The sequence below is a fragment of the Electrophorus electricus genome, chromosome 4 (assembly GCF_041902795.1).
Source record: "Electrophorus electricus isolate QZ-2024a chromosome 4, ASM4190279v1, whole genome shotgun sequence".
NCBI lineage: Eukaryota > Metazoa > Chordata > Actinopteri > Gymnotiformes > Gymnotidae > Electrophorus > Electrophorus electricus.
This window is the reverse complement of record NC_137500.1, coordinates 10,581,301-10,601,804: the sequence shown is the minus strand read 5'-3', so window position 1 is coordinate 10,601,804 and position 20,504 is coordinate 10,581,301. Positions and strand designations below refer to the sequence as shown.

The window sequence follows — 20,504 nt, the reverse complement described above, 5'->3', positions numbered from 1 at the left end:
TTAATATATGACACTTTTGGTTGCCATCACTATTTGTTAATGATATTGCTCGCATTACTACTAATTTCACTAATTTTCAGCTTAAAGATGGAACTCTCTGTAGAATTATTTGTTTCCTACAAGAGCCATTATAGAATACTATGTTTGCTTACTATACTAGCTTTAATGATTTATTGCAAAAAGGGGCCAAAATACTAGGAAATTTCATGAGGGTTTTAACAAAAACCCTAAGGTTCCATTATCATTTCTTTCCATGTGCTTGAAGTAGCCTAGTTTTCAGTAATATGTTCCAGAGACAAGGTCATTACAATGTGTCACTGTCAATATTTAACGACTAGACATATCAGTGACCTAGTGTGGTGGGTTACACTAAAATATTCAAATGCTCAGCTCTTTAAGGTTGTCCGTTTTATGTGTAGTTTTAAAGGTAAATGTATGTCAGCATATATTTTGATGAGTAAATTCTTGTGTATTGTAGTTAGTTTGGTTTTTGCTTACATGCACTCTGATTGTGACATCCTAAGGTATTAGATACGCACGAGGTTGACTGAATGTGTTCTCGATTCAACTGATTTTTTTTTTTTTTCTTTGAGTGCCATCTGCCACTATTGCCACAATGTTTATTTCAGTGCACAGTAATGATGGAGTTCAACTGCATTGTCAGGGCTGTTTCCAGTTGCTGTGCAATTCAACATTAGATAGTATATGTACATATCAGACATTTTACAAATGTGTCAATAACTACCAATATCCTGACCAAACTTGTATAACATTATCAACACATATATGTATTGTTTTATTTATAATAGATTTTAAAGTGTTATCTACTGAGGATTGTTAGATGTATATTTGTACTTTGGGCTGGTTTATTACTGTAATAATAATTAATAATAATAATAATAAAGTTATTAAATTTCAATATTTGTGTTTTAATTTTTACTATATTTGAGTATTGGAATAAGTTGTCTTTGGGTTAAAATATTTGCAGAATGTTCAGTAAGCTTCAAGGCAAATGGAACACTATGGGAAACACCATGTATGCCAGCATTACACTGTGTATTGATCCCAACAGCTACAGCCCTTCGAAACTGCGGTACTTACCTTAATGGTAGAGTTTTTAAGGGTAAAAGCTGCAGTAAAAGTCAGTTTCCAGAAATGAATATGTAACAGTAGATTGAGGTGTCTTGAAACATATACGTACCACTCCTCGTATTATATGTAAACCTTTTTTCCCCATCAGTATGACTTTGTATAGAAAAAAAAAGAGAACGGTGATGTTTAATTCTACATAAAACAATATTTGACTAGATATGTCTTCGTATAAAGTTTGGGTCACGTGAAACAATGGTGTCATTGGGGTGCATTTAAATTCAGTGCCGTGCGACCAGCTCAAACTAGTTTTCAAAAACAAAGAGTAGGCGAAACAGAGGGGGGAGCTGTCGTTTGGAGAGCAGGGCATACACCGAACTCTCGTGTTAAAAGGACCTTTATCACAACGAGGCGAGTATGCTCATTCTCTTTTTATGTATTTTAATGTAGCAGGAAATTCTCTCGACAGAAAAAGAAAATACCTGCTTTGCGTTTAAACAGACTTGAAATTGTGCGCTCTTTCAGTTTTGTGGCTATTTGAGAGGTGCATTGCACAGTGATTTTATTATCGTTAGCGTATAGTTGCTTAATTGTGCTATTCATGCCATTTTTCTTTGCTCTCTTCACAATGTAGTAGGCAGACAGGTTACTGGTATTTTGCGTGTCATCGGATAAAAAAAAAACAACTTATGGCACATTAAATATAGAATTGGTGTAGGTTTCACTAATGCAATAAAGACTATTCTAGTAGACTAATGATTTGTTATGATGCAGCAATGGTCCATCTGTTTAAATAATAAAATTGTGTTTCCACTATATATTAATTTTTTTTTTTAATGTTAGTATAAGTTTATTGCTTTGTTGAAATCTCTTACTTAAGCCCATTACTGCAAACATCCAGTTGGATGGTTAACTTGTGGAGCTTCGATGTCTCTGAAGTGTCGGTAGTTTAGTGATGCAGACGTTGCTCTCTTGAAAACAGTTGCTGCTGATGCTAGTTCTGCTGGCCCACTTCGGAAACTCATTGCAAACTGGGCTGCTCGCACCGGTTCCCTTTTTCATGGCATCAGTTAATCATTAATAGAAATACAGAACATAGTTGTCAAAAGATGCTCAGATCCCCGGATGCCGCTCATTTTAAGAACCGGCTTCAAATGTGTTTGTCGGTGAACTCTACGCGCTGTGAGGAAGTGTTCAAAATGTCGAGGCCTGCATTTTTAATCAAAAGCGGCATCCCCCGTCCCCTCGCTCTTCCACAGAGCTGTTTTTGTCCTTCGATGCAAATAAGCTTACATTCAGCAGTCCTGCCGAGAGAGACAGCATGGGATCTGTTTTTTTTTTCCTCAAAAAAGGGAAGGAAAACAGGCGAGACGCCTTTGTTCAGAGCCACTGAATCGGGCTCCTCTGAGGCTGAGCTGAAGTCCTTTGAGCGCTTGGCCTCTCTCTCAGTGCCTGGGCCCGAGGAGGGGAGGGCACCCCTGCTGAGCACTGCCTCTCTTCCCACAAAAAGCCCCTCTACATTTATGAGTCGGGGAAGAATGGCAGCCGTACTGCAGGCTGCGCAATGAAAGAGGAGGCTTTAATGGAGGGATAAGGATAATGAAAAGGAGAAGTGGTGTGTGCGCTATCCGGGAGGAGAGGGGCAAAATATAGAGAGGCACTTAAATGGAGTCACACACAGTAGAGCCTCAGGATGTTAGTTGAGTGCCTTATTGAGATGCTTTGTAGGAATGAAATATCCATCATGAGGTCTGTTTAGGATCCCAGCCTTTGCTTTCATGCCTGTATTTTGTTTGTATTTTTTTCATGTTTAATGTGATGTGAAAAACGCTGGTTAGTGCACGCCTCCAATGATGTATACATTAAAAAGTCACAATTGCTTATGTACTAAACAGTGCATTATGTTTCTGTAACTTTCCCAGATGAGGATCACCCACAATATCTGCTAATAAAAGCCACCCAGGGTGTCACCATACCAGTGTTATTCTAGTGCATCTATGAATTAGATTAAAATTTTGTCAATTATACTTTCTGCTTGCATTAACATACTGTCTGGGTTAGTTCTGTGCAGCCCTTCTGTGCAGTTCTTTTTTCTTAGCTATTTAGCTTACTGGAAAAGCCTTAAACACAGTAAGATCGAATGCCTGTTGGGACTTTTAAATCATTAATACTATATATTTTTGTTTGCTTAATCTTGATCATGTAAGATAGCTGTCTTCCTAGCAAGTGTTGGAGTTTGCAGGATCACCCTGTCCTGTATAGTGTTGTTACAGCACTTATAGCAAGAACAAACACAATCTCATTTGTTGTATTTTGACAGCCCTTCAGCTCACACTGGACTGTTCACACTGCTCACACTGGACTGTCACATTCCCAGTCTCAGTATCAGCCAATTATTCAATCAGCATCAACCAATTAATTAGTCACTACTTCATGACAAGGATACAGTGCTAACTGTAACCCCTTCTCCACTCACTTACTAATACTTTTCAAGAGAAAATATAATCTATATATGCCATGAAATTACATAATAATCTGTCCATGTATGGGTGTGTGTGTAAATATTTTAGCTGATGTTGGTACTTGCTGGCCATAGGATGCGGAGTTTATTCTCAATAACGATTGCGCTGCTGGTGGCTTTGACGGTCACTGTGGAAGCCATAAAGAGAAAAGGTCAGATTCAGATTCTGCACAGTCTGCAATCAAACATTCACCACTTTCCTCTTTTTAACGGCATTGATAACAGTAATGTACATGCATGTAATATTCATGTTCCTGCAGAGAATGGGAAAGACATCAAAGCACATGCGGAATGCTCTGAGTGGGTGTATGGAAAATGTGTCCCCAATAGCGGTGACTGTGGAGTGGGTGTCCGTGAGGCCACCTGCCATGAGCAGACCAAGAAACACAAGTGTAAAGTGCCATGCAACTGGAGGAAGGACTTTGGTGGTAAGACATTAGCATATATAAAAACATTTCAAATCATTAGCAACCTTGGTATATAAAGATGACTTGTGTAACCACATCTTTGATTTCTCTTAAGCTGAATGCAAGTACAAGTTTAGCCGCTGGGCAGAGTGTGATACAGCCACAGGCACTCGGAGCAGATCTGGGATGCTGAAGAAAGCCTTGTTCAATGCAGACTGCCAGACCACCATTAAGGTATCCAAACCCTGCACTCCAAAGACGCCCAAACCCAAGGGCGTGGAGAAGAAGGGAAAGAAAGGGAAAGAAAACTAAGTGGTACAGCCCATCTCCCCAGCCCCAAATGTCAATGGAACATCCCTGTGAACCCCTCCTTAACACTCACTGTGGTGAGTGGAGTTTCATCTGCAATGAGGGAAAAAAACAAACTGTAACCCTATCTATATTTGATCCTCGTTTGTTGATATGATTGTTGTTTCCATTATCGTATTTTAAAATAATTTCTATAGCAAATGGTTAACTGTAATTTACTTTTCATATATGAATAGAAAACCACAGAATACCATTGTTTACTAAAGGTATAGGCCTATATGGAGAAACCCACATTTTTGGGCCTTGGAGAATTTATCCAAAAACTGCAACTGTAGAAAAAAGATAAGTGATTTAACACAAAGACTTTCCCTTCAAACAATATCTGTGTACATTGCATAAATCAAACCTCAAAATTTTTAGTTTGCTGCACCAGTAGACAACCACAAATATGTATGTTTAAAATGTTCTGTTCCTAGATTTGTAATCAATGTACAATCAAAATTTCATCATCACTAACTGATTACGTCTTCAGGTTTGTGAATAAATAAGAAAAGTGTATTTTCAATAGTATCCCCATGTGTGTTTTCAGACAGACAGACACAAACAGTATGAAATTGAGTGACTTCCTTGTACCATAATGTAAATCCTTTGTACACCCTTGGAAACAGCCCACATGGTTCTGTATACTTCTTCCTCTTAGTGTTGCTTAGACAATAAATATAGCATATTTCTTTATAAGCTAATTTAGCCATTTTCTAAAAAGTAGTTCTATGGAACAAGTAGCAGGCAGGTTTAAGAGTGCTGCTGATGTAGCAGAGCCAGTATCCAGCTGTCCGCTGTCAGGAACGGATCATCTTCACCATTATGTTGAGTGGGGAGTGGTTGAAGGCCAGGAGCATGTCTGGATCACCCTCCTCTCCATTGCATATCTCCAGACTCTGCTCACCTGGCTTCCCCAAAAAAAGACCAAGATGGACAGTCTGCATCTTACTTCCTCCACACAAACATGAGTATTCCCTCTTTTGTTTTTGATGGGAGAAGAGCTTTCCAACTTAAACATGTAATTAAACTGAAACAATCCCATCCAGTGCCTTGTAGACTCCCCAGTTTGGCCCCCAGAGAGGCTGTTCTCCCTGCCCTCATGCTCAATAGGTTTTGGCAGCTCTGTATATTCTGGCCACAGGAGTCCAGCCTGTCCTGGTTGGCCAGCAATATTTTCACTATGCAAGTAGAAAACCAGGTAACAGTGGTCATAGTTACAATACTGATGGAGGATATCTGTCTTGGGGATTAAGTGGGTGGATTATGTCTCCCGCTATAACAGGATGGCAGGGTTCCCAGATCACCAGGAACAGTAACCATGCCATACACCTGGCCAGAAAAACTGAAGTTATTAACAACCGGCCATAGTCCATCACAAGCCAGAAGTCACACTGTCCCAGAGGTCAGCAGCCTCTAACTATGTTTACAACAGTGTCATGGGTCATGGAGAAGACCCTGGTGAGGCCAGTGCAGGGAAGACTGAAGAGGAAGTAGTTGGTGACTGTTGGAAGGGGATGGTTCATTTTGACCGACAGAAGTACCAGGATGTTGCCATGTTTACGCAGACAGGGTCAGTGAGCAAGACCCCATGTCTCTGGTGCTTCTCATACATGCCGTAGGATTCTGCAGGCAGAGGAAACCACCAAGGGTGGACCTGTACAGGGAGCAGCAGGAAGTGAACATAGAGACTGGTGCTGATAAAACAAAATGCCACTTTCTTTAACTGACTTGTATTCACTCATAACTCTAAACTGTGAATGTTTTGAAATGACACTGAACAGGTTGTATTGTCCAATCGAAATATACAAAAGAATTGCTTCAACGCTTGCATTCAGTTTGATGCTAACAGCTAATGAACCCCAGAGTGAGTCACCAGTTTAGCTGAACCATTTGACTTCCTTCATAACAAGCTGCAAGTCCATGCTACATTGGGGGAAAGCCTCTCACTACATTGGTCTTGCATATTATGGTTAGTAGAATATGCCAGACAGTAATGAAATATGTATGTCAAAGTGTGCTTGGTGGGCTGACAGGTAAGGTAGGAAGTAAGCAGAGTCTGAGCACCCCTCCCTTCTCTAGACACTCACTGGGCACAGAAGAAGGCCATTATGTTAGAGCTGAAATGAAATTCAACTATTATTGTTGGAAAACATTGTTGGATTCCTTCCATTTTAAACCTGCAGATGTGTTCAAACAAATAGAGAAACTAAGACCAAGTACAAGCAGCTGCATACGTTCAATATTCCCCATTTTTATTAAATCTCTTTTTCGCATCATAACACTGAATCTTTGGTGTCCCACAGCACTTTGTCAAACAAACACCTAACCCCTATTTTAGCTAATAAAAGAATGAACTTTCTTTGCTTGATAAAAGATGCTCCTCATATGTGAGGAGGAGAGACTTTTAAGTCCTATTTTTGCCACAATCATGCCTTTGATTTCTTCAGCACTGGCCCAGCAGTGAGGACATTAAAACTGGCAGAGTCAAGGTGTAGATCTATCAACTTTATGTTTTGCTTTGCTGGTATCTCTTCTAATGTCACATGGTTCAGTTCACCAATATGTACACAAGCTTCTCATGAAAGCCTAAAACACTAAAACAAACTCCATTGAGATACACGAGACATTCTCTCAAAATCAAATGTTCTGAAATGGGCACATGTTCTGAAATTATATGAAAGAAGAAAAAAGGATTACATCTTAATTGATATCTCTGTGATTAGATTTACAAGGAGACAAGAGGAAATAGGACACCATCCCAACCCTAAATGGTGAAGGATACATTTTGATGATACAATAAATCCATCTTTGCTTTATATTGCCCTACTTCAGTTCTCATGTTAGTAACAGTGCGTGGGGAAACAAAAATACAGAAATGTAATCAGTGTCTTTTCAACATATGTACCAGGCTAACCATATAAAGTGGAAAAAGACAACAAAACAGCACCAACAAGGATTTTAGTTTTACATACATTTGAAACAACAGCACTCAAAATCACTCAGTTCTTAAAAGGCATAAAGGCTTGACAGTTAAGTCACAAATAATGTTTTAAAGGATTCAAATGTTCTCACTCCCTCAGTTCCATTTGACAAGGGGCACGTGTAGATGACGGCTGGCCAAGGCTCCCGTAGACTTAGTACAGAAACTTAGAAGGTCAGGTCCTCCAGGAAATTCGGTGGTGGCAAAAACTACTGGACAAATACTAGCCAGATAAAAGGGGGACTACATTATCAGATGCATTAGATCTGTTAAAAGAATCAATCTGTTTTCCAGACACCAATAAAATCAAACCACAACATTAAGGGCTTGTTTTTCCACCAAGCAATGAAGATGGGGAAAGGCCACCTTAACGTGACCTTATATGACGCCCATGACAGGTCCTTGGCTCTACACCAGACGTCTCCGCAGGACAGAGGTGACCAGAGGTACAAGACCGTCAAAGGCGCACAGGCAAACAGAAGAAATATTATATACTTAACTAAAATTAATCAAAGAAAGAAAAAAATAATAATTGAGCTTTCAAGTCTTTTTCTTGAAAATAGTCATTTCTTGGTTGGAGATGCTACGCCTCCCTGTGATATAACCACTCATGCACAGTAGTACACGCACATGCAAGCACACATTCCCTCTACAAGGAGTTTAAGCAACATGTTTGTGTTTCAACGCAATCAAGTTAAAGTCGCTGGTTCAAGGCTGCCCCCCCCCACCAAACAGGAGTACTCCGCTTCACCCATTACAGATATTTGTACTGTACATAATTCAAGTATTATTTCCCCTCTATATGTAGGTTTGCTGTGGGAGACATGTCCCACCTGGCCTCCTAACGACTTTTACCCCTGCATGGATATTTCTGAACGAAAGCAGGGTGCTTAGTGCAATCAGATACTAGTCGTTACTGCAGCTGGCTCAGGCATGCTGTGCCGTTAGTGACAAGTTCTACAGAACTCGGCACCAGCAGCACCTTTCAGGGGACTGGTGCCAAAATGAGAACTAGGCAAACCCTGAACTGACCTGGCCATTGCGAACACGCTGATAAGCGACAGAACCTTCGGCAGGCAAACAATAGCAACGTGCTGACAGCTTTCGTTTTTTGGCCCTTGTCAAAAGGTTTAAAAGAAAATTTCTGACCCAACTAAACTTAGGATGAACCTTATGCATTGACAGTTTTCTAGTGAAAAGGTTTTCCAGTTAACAAATAATATGAAAGATGTATTCTTTAAAGGAACTTAAAAGTCATCATGGCGACACAGTTGGATGAACAGTTTGCTGCTTTGGGCTCACCCACCATACATATTGGTTGTTGAAAATCTAGAACATTTTGTGCGATAAATGGGGAACCGTTATAACTCTGTCATCATAATCTCTGCCCAGCACATCAAGCCAACATGTCACTAACTAATGTGTATTACACATGATTACAGATGAACTGACAGCAGTGCCTAAGAGAGTTTGTATAGCTCCACTCCATTTTTCGGACTGATGCAATTCGCTTACAGAAATGAATGCATAACCAGCTGGCACAGGTGGATGCAGCTGTGTTTTTTACTGAGCGGACCAGTGGCCCTGGACCCATTAGCCTGGCCCCGCAGGCCTGGTCCAGCGGCACTGGCCCCGCAACCCTGCGTGGCACTTTGACTGGTTGTGTATGACATTAATGAGGCCTAAAAGCAAGCAGTGTACTGTGTAAATAAAAGAGAAAGAAAGAGGGGAAAAAAACAAAACAAAAACAAACCAGTAAACTGAACCCCGCCAACTCTGTACCATGGTACGAGAACAACTCAAGTAGAAGCCCTTTCTGGCATGGAATGCTCAAACGTCCAAGGACTTGTATCAAAGGAAGCAAAACTACAACCGAAGTGCAATGACCAAGTGCAATAATGATGGCCTACCACGAAGAAATCGTCCACTGAAATGTCCGTTTGGGAGAGAGGCCGACACCGCCTCTGGAAGGAGGAGGCCCGGGGAAATTGGCACTCATACTTCTGCAAGTAAGGCCATACCAGGAGGCAGAACAGACAGGCACGCAGTCCCATTCCGTCAGCTCCACCACGCAGTCCTGATCCATCAGGCTCTATGGAAAACCTTTCCACAGCCAGCCCTCTGCAGCCTGCCTGCTGCACTGACATGTGGGTCTAGGACAGACCAAGGTAGCACTATCTGCTGTATAGGTCACCAGGGTAACCTCGGCTGCTACCCTCTTGGCTGTTGCTGCTATGGATGTCGGTCGCGTATGCACTGTTGGAGGAGGGCTGGGGTTGGGGCTCCACTGACGGGCCGTCCTCCAACATATCGTCCTCGGCCACAGAGGGTGCTGCTGCCTCCGGTGCTGCACTTGAGCCCGGAGGCGGAAGGACTGGACTTGAGGGACTTTCAGGAGGAAGAATGGAGTATCGAGAGCCTGAAGTCATGAGATCTTCCACAGCGTCAGAGAAGGGCTGTGTGGTGTTGAGGCTGTCCCCCGTGGGAGCTGCTGCGGCTGGGTGGCAGGCCTGCGCTGCCCCCGCCGGTGTCTGTGAGCCACGGTGGATGCGGTGGCTCACCACGATGTTGTTGCCAAAGCCGCCCATGGAGGCCATAGTGGTGCTGCGCTCCCTCTGGACAACCGCTGTCATGCCCCCCTCGGCCATCAGGCGCCGGATACGAGACAGAGCATCCTCCCCTTGGCCTGCCTCAGCCTGGGACTCCCCTGAGATGGATGAAGGTGTTATTTTGTGTCTCAAACCAAAGAGTTTGGAATGAAGGTTTAAGTGAGAATATGAGAGGATAAATTAGCGAGAATATGATGACAGCTCTTAGCTTAGGAAGTATAGATTCACACCATTTCTCTCCTCTTGCATTTACATTTACGGCATTTAGTCGACGCTTTTATCTAAAGCAACTTACAATTATGACTGAGTACAGCTTGAACAATTGAGGGTTAAGGGCCTTGCTCAGGTGCCCAACAGTGGTAACTTGGCAGTGGTGGGGTTTGAACCCACAATCTTCCGATTACAAGTCAATTACTTTAACCACTGCAAATAACCAAATAAATAAACAAACAAAGGGGGCTGTGTAGCAAATTTTTTGAGGGTGATCATCTGCAGATAATCAAAGATGCCCATCACTGTGACAAAGAGTGAAAATTAAATTACACCAGCAGCAGCAGGTGATCCCACAATAGTAACTGCCTGAACTACTCAGGTGGACATAAAACAGGCCCCTGTGCTCTTCTTCAGTTTCCACTTGTATCACAAGCAGTGCTTCCAGCATGGGCCTGGCTGGGAACACTAATGGCCAAAGTACAGTGATGCAAAGAAAGATACGAGATATGGACAAGAATGGATTGGGAAAGCAAGCAAACAAACAAAAAAGCCTATAGTGAGATACGTACCGTGGCTGGTAGTGAACGAGTCTGTATGTGTGGAGCGCTCGTACGAAGCTGCTCCAGGAGCCAGTGTGTGTCGGGTCTCGCTGTGTGGGAGTGTCTCTGTGCTGGTGGTCTGCACCTCACTGGTCTCCACCACTGAGAAGATCACCGTGAGAAAAAGAAGGCCCCGGGAGAGAATAAATACTTTATGGTACAGTAATGTTTTACACAAAGACTAAAGCAAGACTAAAAGGGAAAACCTTAGCATAAAAATAACCACAGTGTACAAGCAGGAGCTACTGCAGTGGCTGCAGTGTGTGAGAGCATCTCTTACAGTGTTGGGGCATTTGTCCGGTCTGTGAAACACTTGCTGAGGGAAGCTCTCTCTCCGTCTGCGTTTCTGCATTCTGCAGACGGACCACCGGTGTTTGTGTGCCCTGTGAGGTCACTGAAGGGGTGGGTTGACGGGGCTGCAAGCCAATGGCATTCATCAGCCCCATGTCTCTGTCCAATCGCCAGCCAGATCTACTTGTCCTACATCAGAGAGTGAAAATTATGAAAATCATAAGCTGCAGAAGATGATTACTGCATTGATTTGTGGATTTGGAAATGGTATTCATTTGAGTAACTTTGTAAAAGTGATGAGGACAGTAGAGAGCATTCGGACCCTGGCCGTTCCACTCCACGAGTCCGACTGCTACTGTTACTGTTGATGTTGAAGGGAGGATCTGAGCCCTGATCAGCACCACTGTCTCCATCGCTGCGATAATCTCTGCAAACACAAAACCACTTGGACTTTAATACACTTCAACACTGGGACATCTTATTCCATCAACAATACTGTAAAACTAATTGGCCAATTAATCATTATGTTGTTCCAAAAAAAACCCGAGAAGGTTCAATAATCCGAAACTGGCGTGATCTATGTGGGCTTTCACCTAGTTACAAATGAAGTAGGCACATCACAGTCTCCGAGCTCCTTGCAAACTGTGTTAAGAGTGAATACCTTGAAAGCAATGAGTTCCAAAAGACATTCAGTGCAGAGAGAATCTACCCAGAAACCTTGTTAAAAAGCAATCAAGGGCCAGTCATTTTCCAGAAGCCGCCCCCAGTTTCCTGCCAATAATAGTGACAGCAATCTAATAAGAAACTGCAGCTGGCAGCAGTGAGTCAGCTAGAAGCTGACCTGCTAAGATCCTGACCCTCACTCAGACTAACCCGTTACCGAGCTCCTGACCCTCACTTTGACCTGCATGTTAGCAAGCTCCTGACCCTCACTCAGACCTGAGTGTTACTGAGTTCCTCATGCTCACTCTTCACTATTAATAAATAACTCCTGTAACTGCATACATTAAGTACTCCATTAATAAAGCCTCACTCTGAAGCTGTCTGTATTTATACATTTTTAGCATGAGAAAATATTGAAAGGAGCGAGAATGAGTCAGTCATGCCTCAGACCCCTGCTGGTAGTAATAGAAGGTCAGCTCTTTGGGAGTCAGTGTCTTCCAAGGTACTCTTTCCAAGTTGGTATGGGTGCCTGTGGTATTCGCACTAGCAGATTTACTATATTTTGATCAATACCAATTGACTACACAAGATATGCCAACACAACCCATAGTAACTGTGTGCCATTAAGCAAGCTAACTAACGGAATTTTGGGTAGAAAACCCTGCGGCCGCCTGAAACCTGAGGGAGTGGGGGGGGGGGAGTGGGACGGCACTGACTCACACAGGCCTGCAGATGACCAGGTCTCCTTTATTGGTGCCATAAGCCAGGCCCATGCCAGGCTCTGGCAGCCAACGTGCAGAGTTAATGCTGACATGCCTGCGCTGGTCTGGAGCCATGGGGTACACCACATTATACACCATCTGCACAGCATGCACGCACACACGCGCACACGCGCGCACACACACACACACACACACACACACACACACACACACACACACACACACACACACACACACACACACACACACACGATGTGCTTTATTGTATGAAACAGATTGCAGGTTTTTTTGCAGATTGCAAAAAAAAAGGTAAAACTTAAATGGACAGAAGCAGAAGACCACACACACTTACCCTGATAGATGTCTCTCCTCCATGTGGCTGCTGCAGGCGAAACACTTGTGCCACCATGTGGTCAGTGCTAGGATGGAGCAGGATTCTGCGAGAAGCCAGTCCCACCATCACATAGCAGCCCATTGGAGACAGGCTCACGGAGATGGCATTGGGACCTGAAGACAGCATGAGGGCTATTGGGATATTTCAGTGGTTATATAATTCCCATTTAATTTAGCATTCTTACTTGACAAATTTCCAGCAACATAAAATGGCCAGAGCTCCAGTGTACACCTGAACATGTCCAGATACAGTCCAGATGAGCAATCCTCCTGCACAGTTTACTTACAAACAAAATCAAAACATGAATATTCAGGTATTACCAAAAAGAGTAACTAGCAGGAACTACCATATAAGGACAATCAGCCTTATACACTGGGTTACGGCTAGGAGTATGAGCCCTCCCACACTTTTTACGTCCACACAAAGCAGCTCACTGACCGAATCTCTTGGTGTAGAGCATCTCTCCCAGGTTATGGGGGGCAAGAGAGTAGATGGCAAGGATGCCCTCGTCCGGAAAGCCCCGCTGACTACTCGGGATGAACACAGCCAGGAGCTGCCCGTCCGCCGATATGTCACAGCTTGCATCGTTATAGATTTTACAGTGTGGAACCAGCACATTCACAGAGGCTGCACAAGACACGATTGATTTAAGGAAAAATTAATAAAGGCAACACCCTCAGTTAATTAGTGCTTCACCTTCAATGAGTCATTTTAAATCATATTTTTTTATATAGTGCAAGATGACAAGTCTTCTCTACTCTTCACTTATAAAAATCTGGCTCAGTCTATGTATCTACAAAAAGATTTTGCTTTATGTACCTTATTGAAAAATAAAACAGGCCTTTATAAAAAGTTCCAAGTCAGCTTTGCTACTCTAAGGTAGTGTGTAGTAACTATTATTAACTACCACGGCAGATAACTACCATTGCTGATCTCAGGCAGGTCAAACTTGGTGAAGTCCCACCACTGCAGTCTGTAAGTGGTATTGGCTATGTTACTAGCAACTGCAGACTGGCCATCACCAATCGATGCACCTGAAAGAAAAAGTACATTACAAACTGAATCTGAGCGCAAATTAGATCTTCACTACGCTAAGCATTACCCACACACCAATTGTTTCCTGTACTTACATGGAACCCATAATTATGGTAATGGTTTACAAGAGAAAATCTTTTAAAACCAGGTTAAATATTTCACTCAATGTTATTTTGTTGCTGGGAGAGCAGTAAATGCACTGAGGATACCTGCTAGCACTCGGTTGATTGAGGAATGGGTTGCCAGACCTGACTGACCCCTCTCATGAAAAATACCAGCATAAGGAAGATATTCAGGCAACAGGAACCTCCTTCAAAAGACAACAATTAATAAGTCAAAACCTTTTCCTCCTGCCAAACCTTTGAAACACACAGATTATTCTTTACTTTATTATAAGTAAAAAGAGTCCACTGAAATCAAAAGCCCCAGGCACCCAAAGCAAGCAAATACAACTTTCAAGAGAAGGAGTACGGCAGAGGAGGTCTTACGAATGATAGAGCTTGGCGGGGGTGATCTTACCGTGGCACAAATCTGCCGAGGGAGGGGGCAGACATCCGCGCATTGCGGGGCATTCTGTGCCTCGCCCGGTCTCCAGGCTCCCTGGAGACCAAAAGAAAAAACTTGAGACGAAACATCTCATTTGCTGAAAGAAGTAAACAGCAGCAACAACAATAACAACCGCCCTCGGCTCATTAACATACTCACACAGACTGTTCAGAGGGAAAAGGAAAAACAACCTACCCATCTCATTTCAAAACAGGTAAGGTCAGATAAAAACAACTGCCATTTTGTAAAAATGGGATTAGAATAGCAAACCAAAAAGTTTCTGCAAATGATTGAATGAATCGATCAAGTTATATTTATATTGCACCTTTCAAGGAACCCAAGGTTAACACAAGCACAGCTTGTCAAGTGTCCTAAAAAAACCCAACAACAAACAAACAAAAAAACCACCACCTTACACTGTACAGATAATCACTGCCAGTCCAATCAGAAACTTACTGTGAACAGATGGATACTGCCAATCCAATCAAAAACTTGTCCTATATACTGCCATGAAAAACTGTCATGAGTAGCCCAACAAGCCTAAAAATATACCTATGAAAATGATTATCTAATAGATATTTTTGCCAAAAACACCTTGATATTGAAGGAGGTTATATCATACATGTGCTTTAAGGAAAGAGAGGTGCTATGATGGAATCTACATGATGGAAGCTAACAATCTAATTGAATGCAAGATCTGAAATCTAAAGGGAAATAAGACCCACTCTATCTCCTCGTAGTCAGCATCGCTGCCCTCTGCTGGTGCGGAGGAAGGGTTGCTGGCCTGGTTGTCAGAGGAAGAGGAGAGAGTACGCAAGCGGTTCTGTAGGGAACGCTGACGAATGCTTTCCCTCCGGGACAGATACTGGATCATTCTCTGGGCATAATATGCCGCTGGAGATAACCTGCACAAAAGCAAACTGCTGGCACGAAACCAAAAATCAGGTGCATTGTAGCTAACTGGTTTTAAATTCTAAATTATATACCTGGCGGGATCCGGGTAAATAGGATGATCTCGGGATCCAGACATATCGTACCGGGAGAAAGGGAACAACGATGACTCCAAAAGCCTCCTAAAACAGGGGAACTCACATTGCCTGATTTTCTACACAAGCAAGACCAAAAACACTGTTCTGAGATTTTGAAAACTATGCTGGAAGATAATTGCAAGGTGGTGCTGAGCCAAACCAGGTTACCTTCTGAGCGAGTCCTCATCAGGGTTGTCCACAGGCACCTCTGGGTTTAAGGCTTCTTGCGCTGCTTCTGTTGAGGGGCTGCCTGTGGCCTGCCGGTACACTCTCTCCCACTGCCCCGACGCTTGGTTATATACCAAGCCCATGGGCTGTTGGCCCTGTAGGCCAGAAGATGCCTCGGTGGGCTCCAGTGCCCTTACCTCAGCAGGGTGGGACTCCCCTCTGGAACCCTGGCCAGGGTCCTCGAAAGCAGGCACGGGGAGCTGCCAAGGGGGGCCCTCTTGAGTGGAGGTGGAGGAAGCCTGGGCTGAGCGCTCCCAGCGCTGGGTGTCGTGGTTGAAGGTGAGGAGGTTGTGGCACGAGCGGCAGCGGTTAGGGTGGCTGGGTTGTGGCCCAGCGCCTCCGTCTGCTCCGTGGGAGGAGGCGCGGTGAGACGGCCCGGGTCTCTCAGAGTCCATGCTGCTGGCTAGCAACTCCTGCACGGGACCCTGGCTGGCCACTTCGCGGCTGCCGCTGGGCCTCTCCAGGTCCTGCATGCGTTCGTACTCCATAAAATATCGGCTCAGGTTGCACTGGAGAACGTTCCGGATGGATGCGGGGTTGCCGCGCTGGGTGCTGTCGTAGAACGGGTGGTGACCACTGCTTGTTCCGTCAGTGGCGCGGCCCTGGCGGGGGTCAGCACCGGGCACTGCCAGGCCACGCCCCTCTGTGGCTGACGTGTAGATGGGGGAGGAGGAGGAGCCGTCAGGGTACCGGTGCAAGGGGTGCAGACCCATGGAGGACGAGCTAGTCCTGGGAGGCAGTATGACACCCCTGCCCCCCATGCCCCCTGCAAGAGTGCCCAGGGCAGCCTCAGGACCAGTGCTTAGCAGGCTACCAGCCCAGTCTGGTCCAGGCATGCGTGCTGAGAGCTCTGCAGGGCCACCCGACTGTTGGCCCAAGGGTAGATTTGTTCTGAGAGACAACAGGCCTCTATGTAGAGAGCTCCCCGCGGTCCCGCTGTAAACACTACTGAAAGCTGAGGGCCTGTCCGAGGGAGGCTGTGGCTGGCTGGGGGCGGTGGAGAAGGCAGAGGCTGGCGGCGGGGCGTGGGTCTGGGGGTGGGACTCCGTAGGCTGGAGGGCTGAGGGGTTCTGGCCGAGCAGGTTTCGGGACGCAGCACAGCGGCTGCACAGGCAGCCGAGCCCCAGGTGTTGAGTGCAGCCCTGTGGGGGAGGGCGATCCCCCGGATCCCCCCGCCCGGGGTACTGGAACAGAGGCAGACTGGCAGGGGTCTCGCGGGGCTCCTGTGTGGCCCGCGCCTGGTCGCCTGCTGCCACGCCGCTGGAACGCGAAGACAGGATGTGCAGGAAGTTGTGCAAGATCGGTGTGCGGCGGACTGGAGGGGAGCGTAACAGGGAGCGCTGACGGAACAGGGCCATTTCCATGCTGTCCATGGGAACATCCGAGTCCTCTTCATTCTACAGAACACAGTGGAGAAACACACTTCAGTCTCAAAACCTGGCCAGTATCCGCTTCACAAGGTCTGCATGGACACAAGGTCTACATGGAGGAACATATCAGTTTTATATCTCACATATTTATTTTTCTAGTGTAAACAGGCCAGGCCAAACCAACATGAACCTTATAGGCATGTAAGAGACTTTTCATGCATATGGACAGACTGAAGAAGAGAATGGTTCTTACCTGCTGGTTGGATGGGTTAACAATAGCTGTCAGAAGATTGTGGCCAAGAGGATCAAACCTTACTAACCTAAAAAAAAAGAAGCAAAATTTGAACATGTGTCGAGATGCGACAAAAATTAAGGCTACAGGAAACCACGTTTACACACATACATACACACACACGCACGTTCTTATTAACCGTCCTACCTGACACGCTCAGCCTCACTGCCCGTCTTGACCACAGCGAAGGGCTCAGGTCGGCTCCAGTCCCAGAAGTGCAGCTCGTTGTTGGTGGCGATGAGCAGCAGCTGGGCAGTGGGGTGGAAGGCCAGCGAGGCAATGGCTATGTTCCCCTCAGTGAACCAGCTTTCACTGCCACCCTGCACAATGCGCACAGCATACTGTAACATCCCATTACAGCAACAGACACACAGCACACCCTAACATCCCACCACAGTAAGACACACAGCATACCACCATAGACAGAAACATACGTGTAGATCCCAAATGCGGACTTCCCCATCTAGGCACCCAGAAGCCACAAGGCCTGGGATTGTTGGGTGAAAGGTCAGACACCATGGCGTGCGCCGGTGACCGACCAGAGAATGCAGGCACTTTCCTGTCTTCACCTCTGTGATGTAAATGTTGTGGTTGACATGAGTGGAGGCCATAAGATTCCTGAAAGCCCATAAAACCACCATGAGCAGGATGCACTGTGATTGCACAATGGTCATTATTAGTTCTAAATATGAGCATTAATAACAGTGCTAATTAGAACAAAATCAAATTTCACAATACCAGAAGTTATGTACTGATAGTTCTTAATTGCCTACCTGTCTGGGCTGAAGGCCAGTAAGAATGTTGATCGAGGGTTATCTGGGAGTTCCACCTTCTATTTAAGGCACAATGAAATGATATGGCTGCTCAAAACCAATTACAATTACCAATTACACAATACCAAAGTCAACACCACCAATTACATCAAAGAAGGTCAACACCACCACAACAGCATCCCCTCCTGCAGTGCCCTCTGGGATGTCTATCGGCAACAGGATCATGAACTTCCATGTGCATGGTAGGCACTGGCAGGTGGAACTACAGAGACCACATTCGGTAGAACTGCTGCTGAAAGGATCAGTGTACCTGACTCTGCAGTTTCATCCAACGGGTTCTCTCCTCTGCCAACTGCTGCAAGAACCGGTGGGAGCCTAATATCCGGGCCCCACGCTCCCGCCCCGACAGAACCAGCACTGCGTTCCTGTTCTGTACGGCCATTTTCCTCTCCCCCTCTCAGGCCGAGCGTTCCGCTCAGCCCTTCAGCACACAAAGGCCAGTCACTAACTCAGCAGCACACAGGCCATGCAGACTAGGAGAGAGGAGACAGTGCACTCAGGCTAGTGCTATAGAACCATTTCGATTATAGATATTTTTATATAGGTATAAAACTGAATCTTTTAAGAAACCCCTAGTTATAGTGTATTTAAAACACAGGATACAGAAATGGATGGCACTCTAATACCAATACAATGAACATGTGAAAAAGTTCAGTTACAGTACTATAATATATAAGCAAACAATTATTAAGTGCTGGACACAGTAAGGAGTAGCCATGATTTGTTATTTGTAACCCAACAACTGCTGGTTATACATTTTAAAAGACTATTAAATCCCCCTTACTATCCTCTAGAATTACATGACATACTTATAGCTCACTGATATAAAGGAACAGCTTCAGTTTCTTAAATGTGTGGAAACTAATTCAACACCAATCTGGCTGGCTAACTTAAGAAAAAACAAATATAACTAGAGTTGACTTAATGGTTAATTTGACAGCATTATCTCCAGCTAAATTCAAGTTGACTTGTACTGCACTATTAGCCATTATTTCAAAGGAAAAAACAACCCGGATGTCCCAAAATTGACAATGTGGCAGCATTGCACCCATTGCTGCTCTCTTAACCTACTCTAGCTAGATAGTTCTCCAACATCTAAGTTCCCCTTCTATAAATATTGCTAGCTGAGATGGTTAACTACGCTACCTAGTTAGCCATCCTTGCTAGAAACTGCGTCAAATCTGCTCAGCCTTAGATAGTCCTAGCTAGTGGCGACTGATTACTATGCGGCTGAGGTGTTAACCCTGTACATACTGCTTTGGCTGACATACAAAAAACCCTCAACATCAGAACAGTCCATTGCATAAACCTCCTGTCTGACCGTAGCTAACAATAACTTGATAACGATAGTCACTAGTGTACCCGCCCAAATATGGAAACTGGTTGGCAGCTAGCAATGATTACATTAGCAACAATCAGCTAGCCAGATAGCCAGGAGGGACACTGCTTTTCCTCCCTAAACTAACCCTGCTAGAAACAAAAAATAACGTTTGATCAGATGAAGATACATCAAAGACAGCATAATAAAATAAAGCAGTTGGAACAGAACATACCCATTTTCGTGTATTTTCGTTGAAATGTGTCATCGAAGGCGTAGCTAAAGACTAGCTAGCCAGCTTACATAGCTAGCTAGCTAGCTAACAAGCCAACAAGCTTGTTTGCTACTTGAAACCAACCAGAACTGACAATTCCGTTTTTGAACATATAATGACGATGCCGTATAATTTCTTACACATCCATCGGATTACAGTCATATCCTTTAGTAATGTTTTAAATAATTCATTCTGATAACTTTATTCTTTAAAATCGATTTCTAAGAACCCAAGAAAAATATCGTTAGCTAGCTAGCTAGCTTATTGGTTAGTGAATACCTTGGTGTAGACAGGCATTTTAGACGAGCTAAGATGCTGTATCGTTGTGGTAGGTAATATAATAGACAACAGAGCATATAGATTCATCTTCATAAGCTACAGTTCGATGTTAAAGGTACAGCGCGATACAATATCAACAAATTGGTTGTATAAGAAACACTTTATGTAGTGTATAAGAAACAGTTTAAGTAGTGATTAACTAATTCATTGATAGGACTTTAAACTATTATTTTTAACCAAAACTAATGAGAAGGGAACTGTCTTCAAGAAAGGGCGATTTGCGGTGTGAGTTTAACTGAAGTGTATTTATCTTGAAATCATCTGTATGAGATATCTCTGTTTAGTCACAAGTTAATAAGGACAGGTTATTGATTTGTAAATATAGCTTATAGAATGTGAAATCACAAATATTTCTAGCTGAGGCTGTCTTTCTGGCAGTTTGTTTCATTCATTGCTCATCGT

General features: G+C 44.1%; 2 protein-coding genes across 4 annotated transcripts; one reads left to right on the top strand and one right to left on the bottom strand.

The window, feature by feature from the left end:
- Nucleotides 1-1,390: 1,390 nt before the first annotated feature.
- Nucleotides 1,391-4,891, top strand: mdkb (midkine b). 2 transcript variants are annotated; one of them, XM_027021465.3, is made up of 4 exons: nucleotides 1,391-1,500; nucleotides 3,686-3,762; nucleotides 3,871-4,038; nucleotides 4,133-4,891. In XM_027021465.3, the coding sequence occupies exons 2-4, from the start codon at nucleotides 3,687-3,689 to the stop codon at nucleotides 4,327-4,329; spliced, it is 441 nt and encodes a 146-aa protein (XP_026877266.1). In that variant the 5' UTR covers nucleotides 1,391-1,500; nucleotide 3,686; the 3' UTR covers nucleotides 4,330-4,891. The 2 variants fall into 2 exon arrangements, with proteins under 2 accessions (XP_026877266.1, XP_026877265.1); XM_027021464.3 differs by having other exon boundaries at nucleotides 3,660-3,762.
- A 1,708-nt stretch (nucleotides 4,892-6,599) lies between these two features.
- ambra1b (autophagy/beclin-1 regulator 1b) lies at nucleotides 6,600-20,074 on the bottom strand. Of its 2 annotated transcripts, none has more exons than XM_035534417.2 (19): nucleotides 19,725-20,074; nucleotides 18,422-18,644; nucleotides 18,112-18,170; nucleotides 17,773-17,956; nucleotides 17,486-17,658; nucleotides 17,300-17,366; nucleotides 15,617-17,073; nucleotides 15,407-15,493; nucleotides 15,146-15,325; nucleotides 14,394-14,474; nucleotides 14,084-14,184; nucleotides 13,763-13,873; nucleotides 13,278-13,466; nucleotides 12,798-12,970; nucleotides 12,444-12,583; nucleotides 11,383-11,487; nucleotides 11,050-11,249; nucleotides 10,740-10,871; nucleotides 6,600-10,055 (listed from the first exon to the last, which is right to left on the bottom strand). In XM_035534417.2, exons 2-19 carry the CDS (start codon nucleotides 18,551-18,553, stop codon nucleotides 9,523-9,525), a joined length of 4,104 nt encoding a protein of 1,367 aa, XP_035390310.1. In that variant the 5' UTR covers nucleotides 18,554-18,644; nucleotides 19,725-20,074; the 3' UTR covers nucleotides 6,600-9,522. The 2 variants fall into 2 exon arrangements, with proteins under 2 accessions (XP_035390310.1, XP_035390314.1); XM_035534421.2 differs by having other exon boundaries at nucleotides 12,798-12,952.
- Nucleotides 20,075-20,504: the final 430 nt, after the last annotated feature.

What these genes read in the sequence shown, in the direction of transcription:
- mdkb (XM_027021464.3), top strand. Translation starts at nt 3,663, where the DNA reads ATGTTGGTACTTGCTGGCCATAGGATGCGGAGTTTATTCTCAATAACG. An exon ending in GGAAGCCATAAAGAGAAAAG is followed by an intron (nt 3,763 to 3,870) that starts GTCAGATTCAGA and finishes ATGTTCCTGCAG; the next exon opens with AGAATGGGAAAGACATCAAA. An exon ending in CTGGAGGAAGGACTTTGGTG is followed by an intron (nt 4,039 to 4,132) that starts GTAAGACATTAG and finishes ATTTCTCTTAAG; the next exon opens with CTGAATGCAAGTACAAGTTT.
- ambra1b (XM_035534417.2), bottom strand. Translation starts at nt 18,553, where the DNA reads ATGGCCGTACAGAACAGGAACGCAGTGCTGGTTCTGTCGGGGCGGGAG. An exon ending in TTAACCCATCCAACCAGCAG is followed by an intron (nt 17,074 to 17,299) that starts GTAAGAACCATT and finishes TGTGTTCTGTAG; the next exon opens with AATGAAGAGGACTCGGATGT. An exon ending in ATTTACCCGGATCCCGCCAG is followed by an intron (nt 15,326 to 15,406) that starts GTATATAATTTA and finishes GCTTTTGTGCAG; the next exon opens with GTTATCTCCAGCGGCATATT.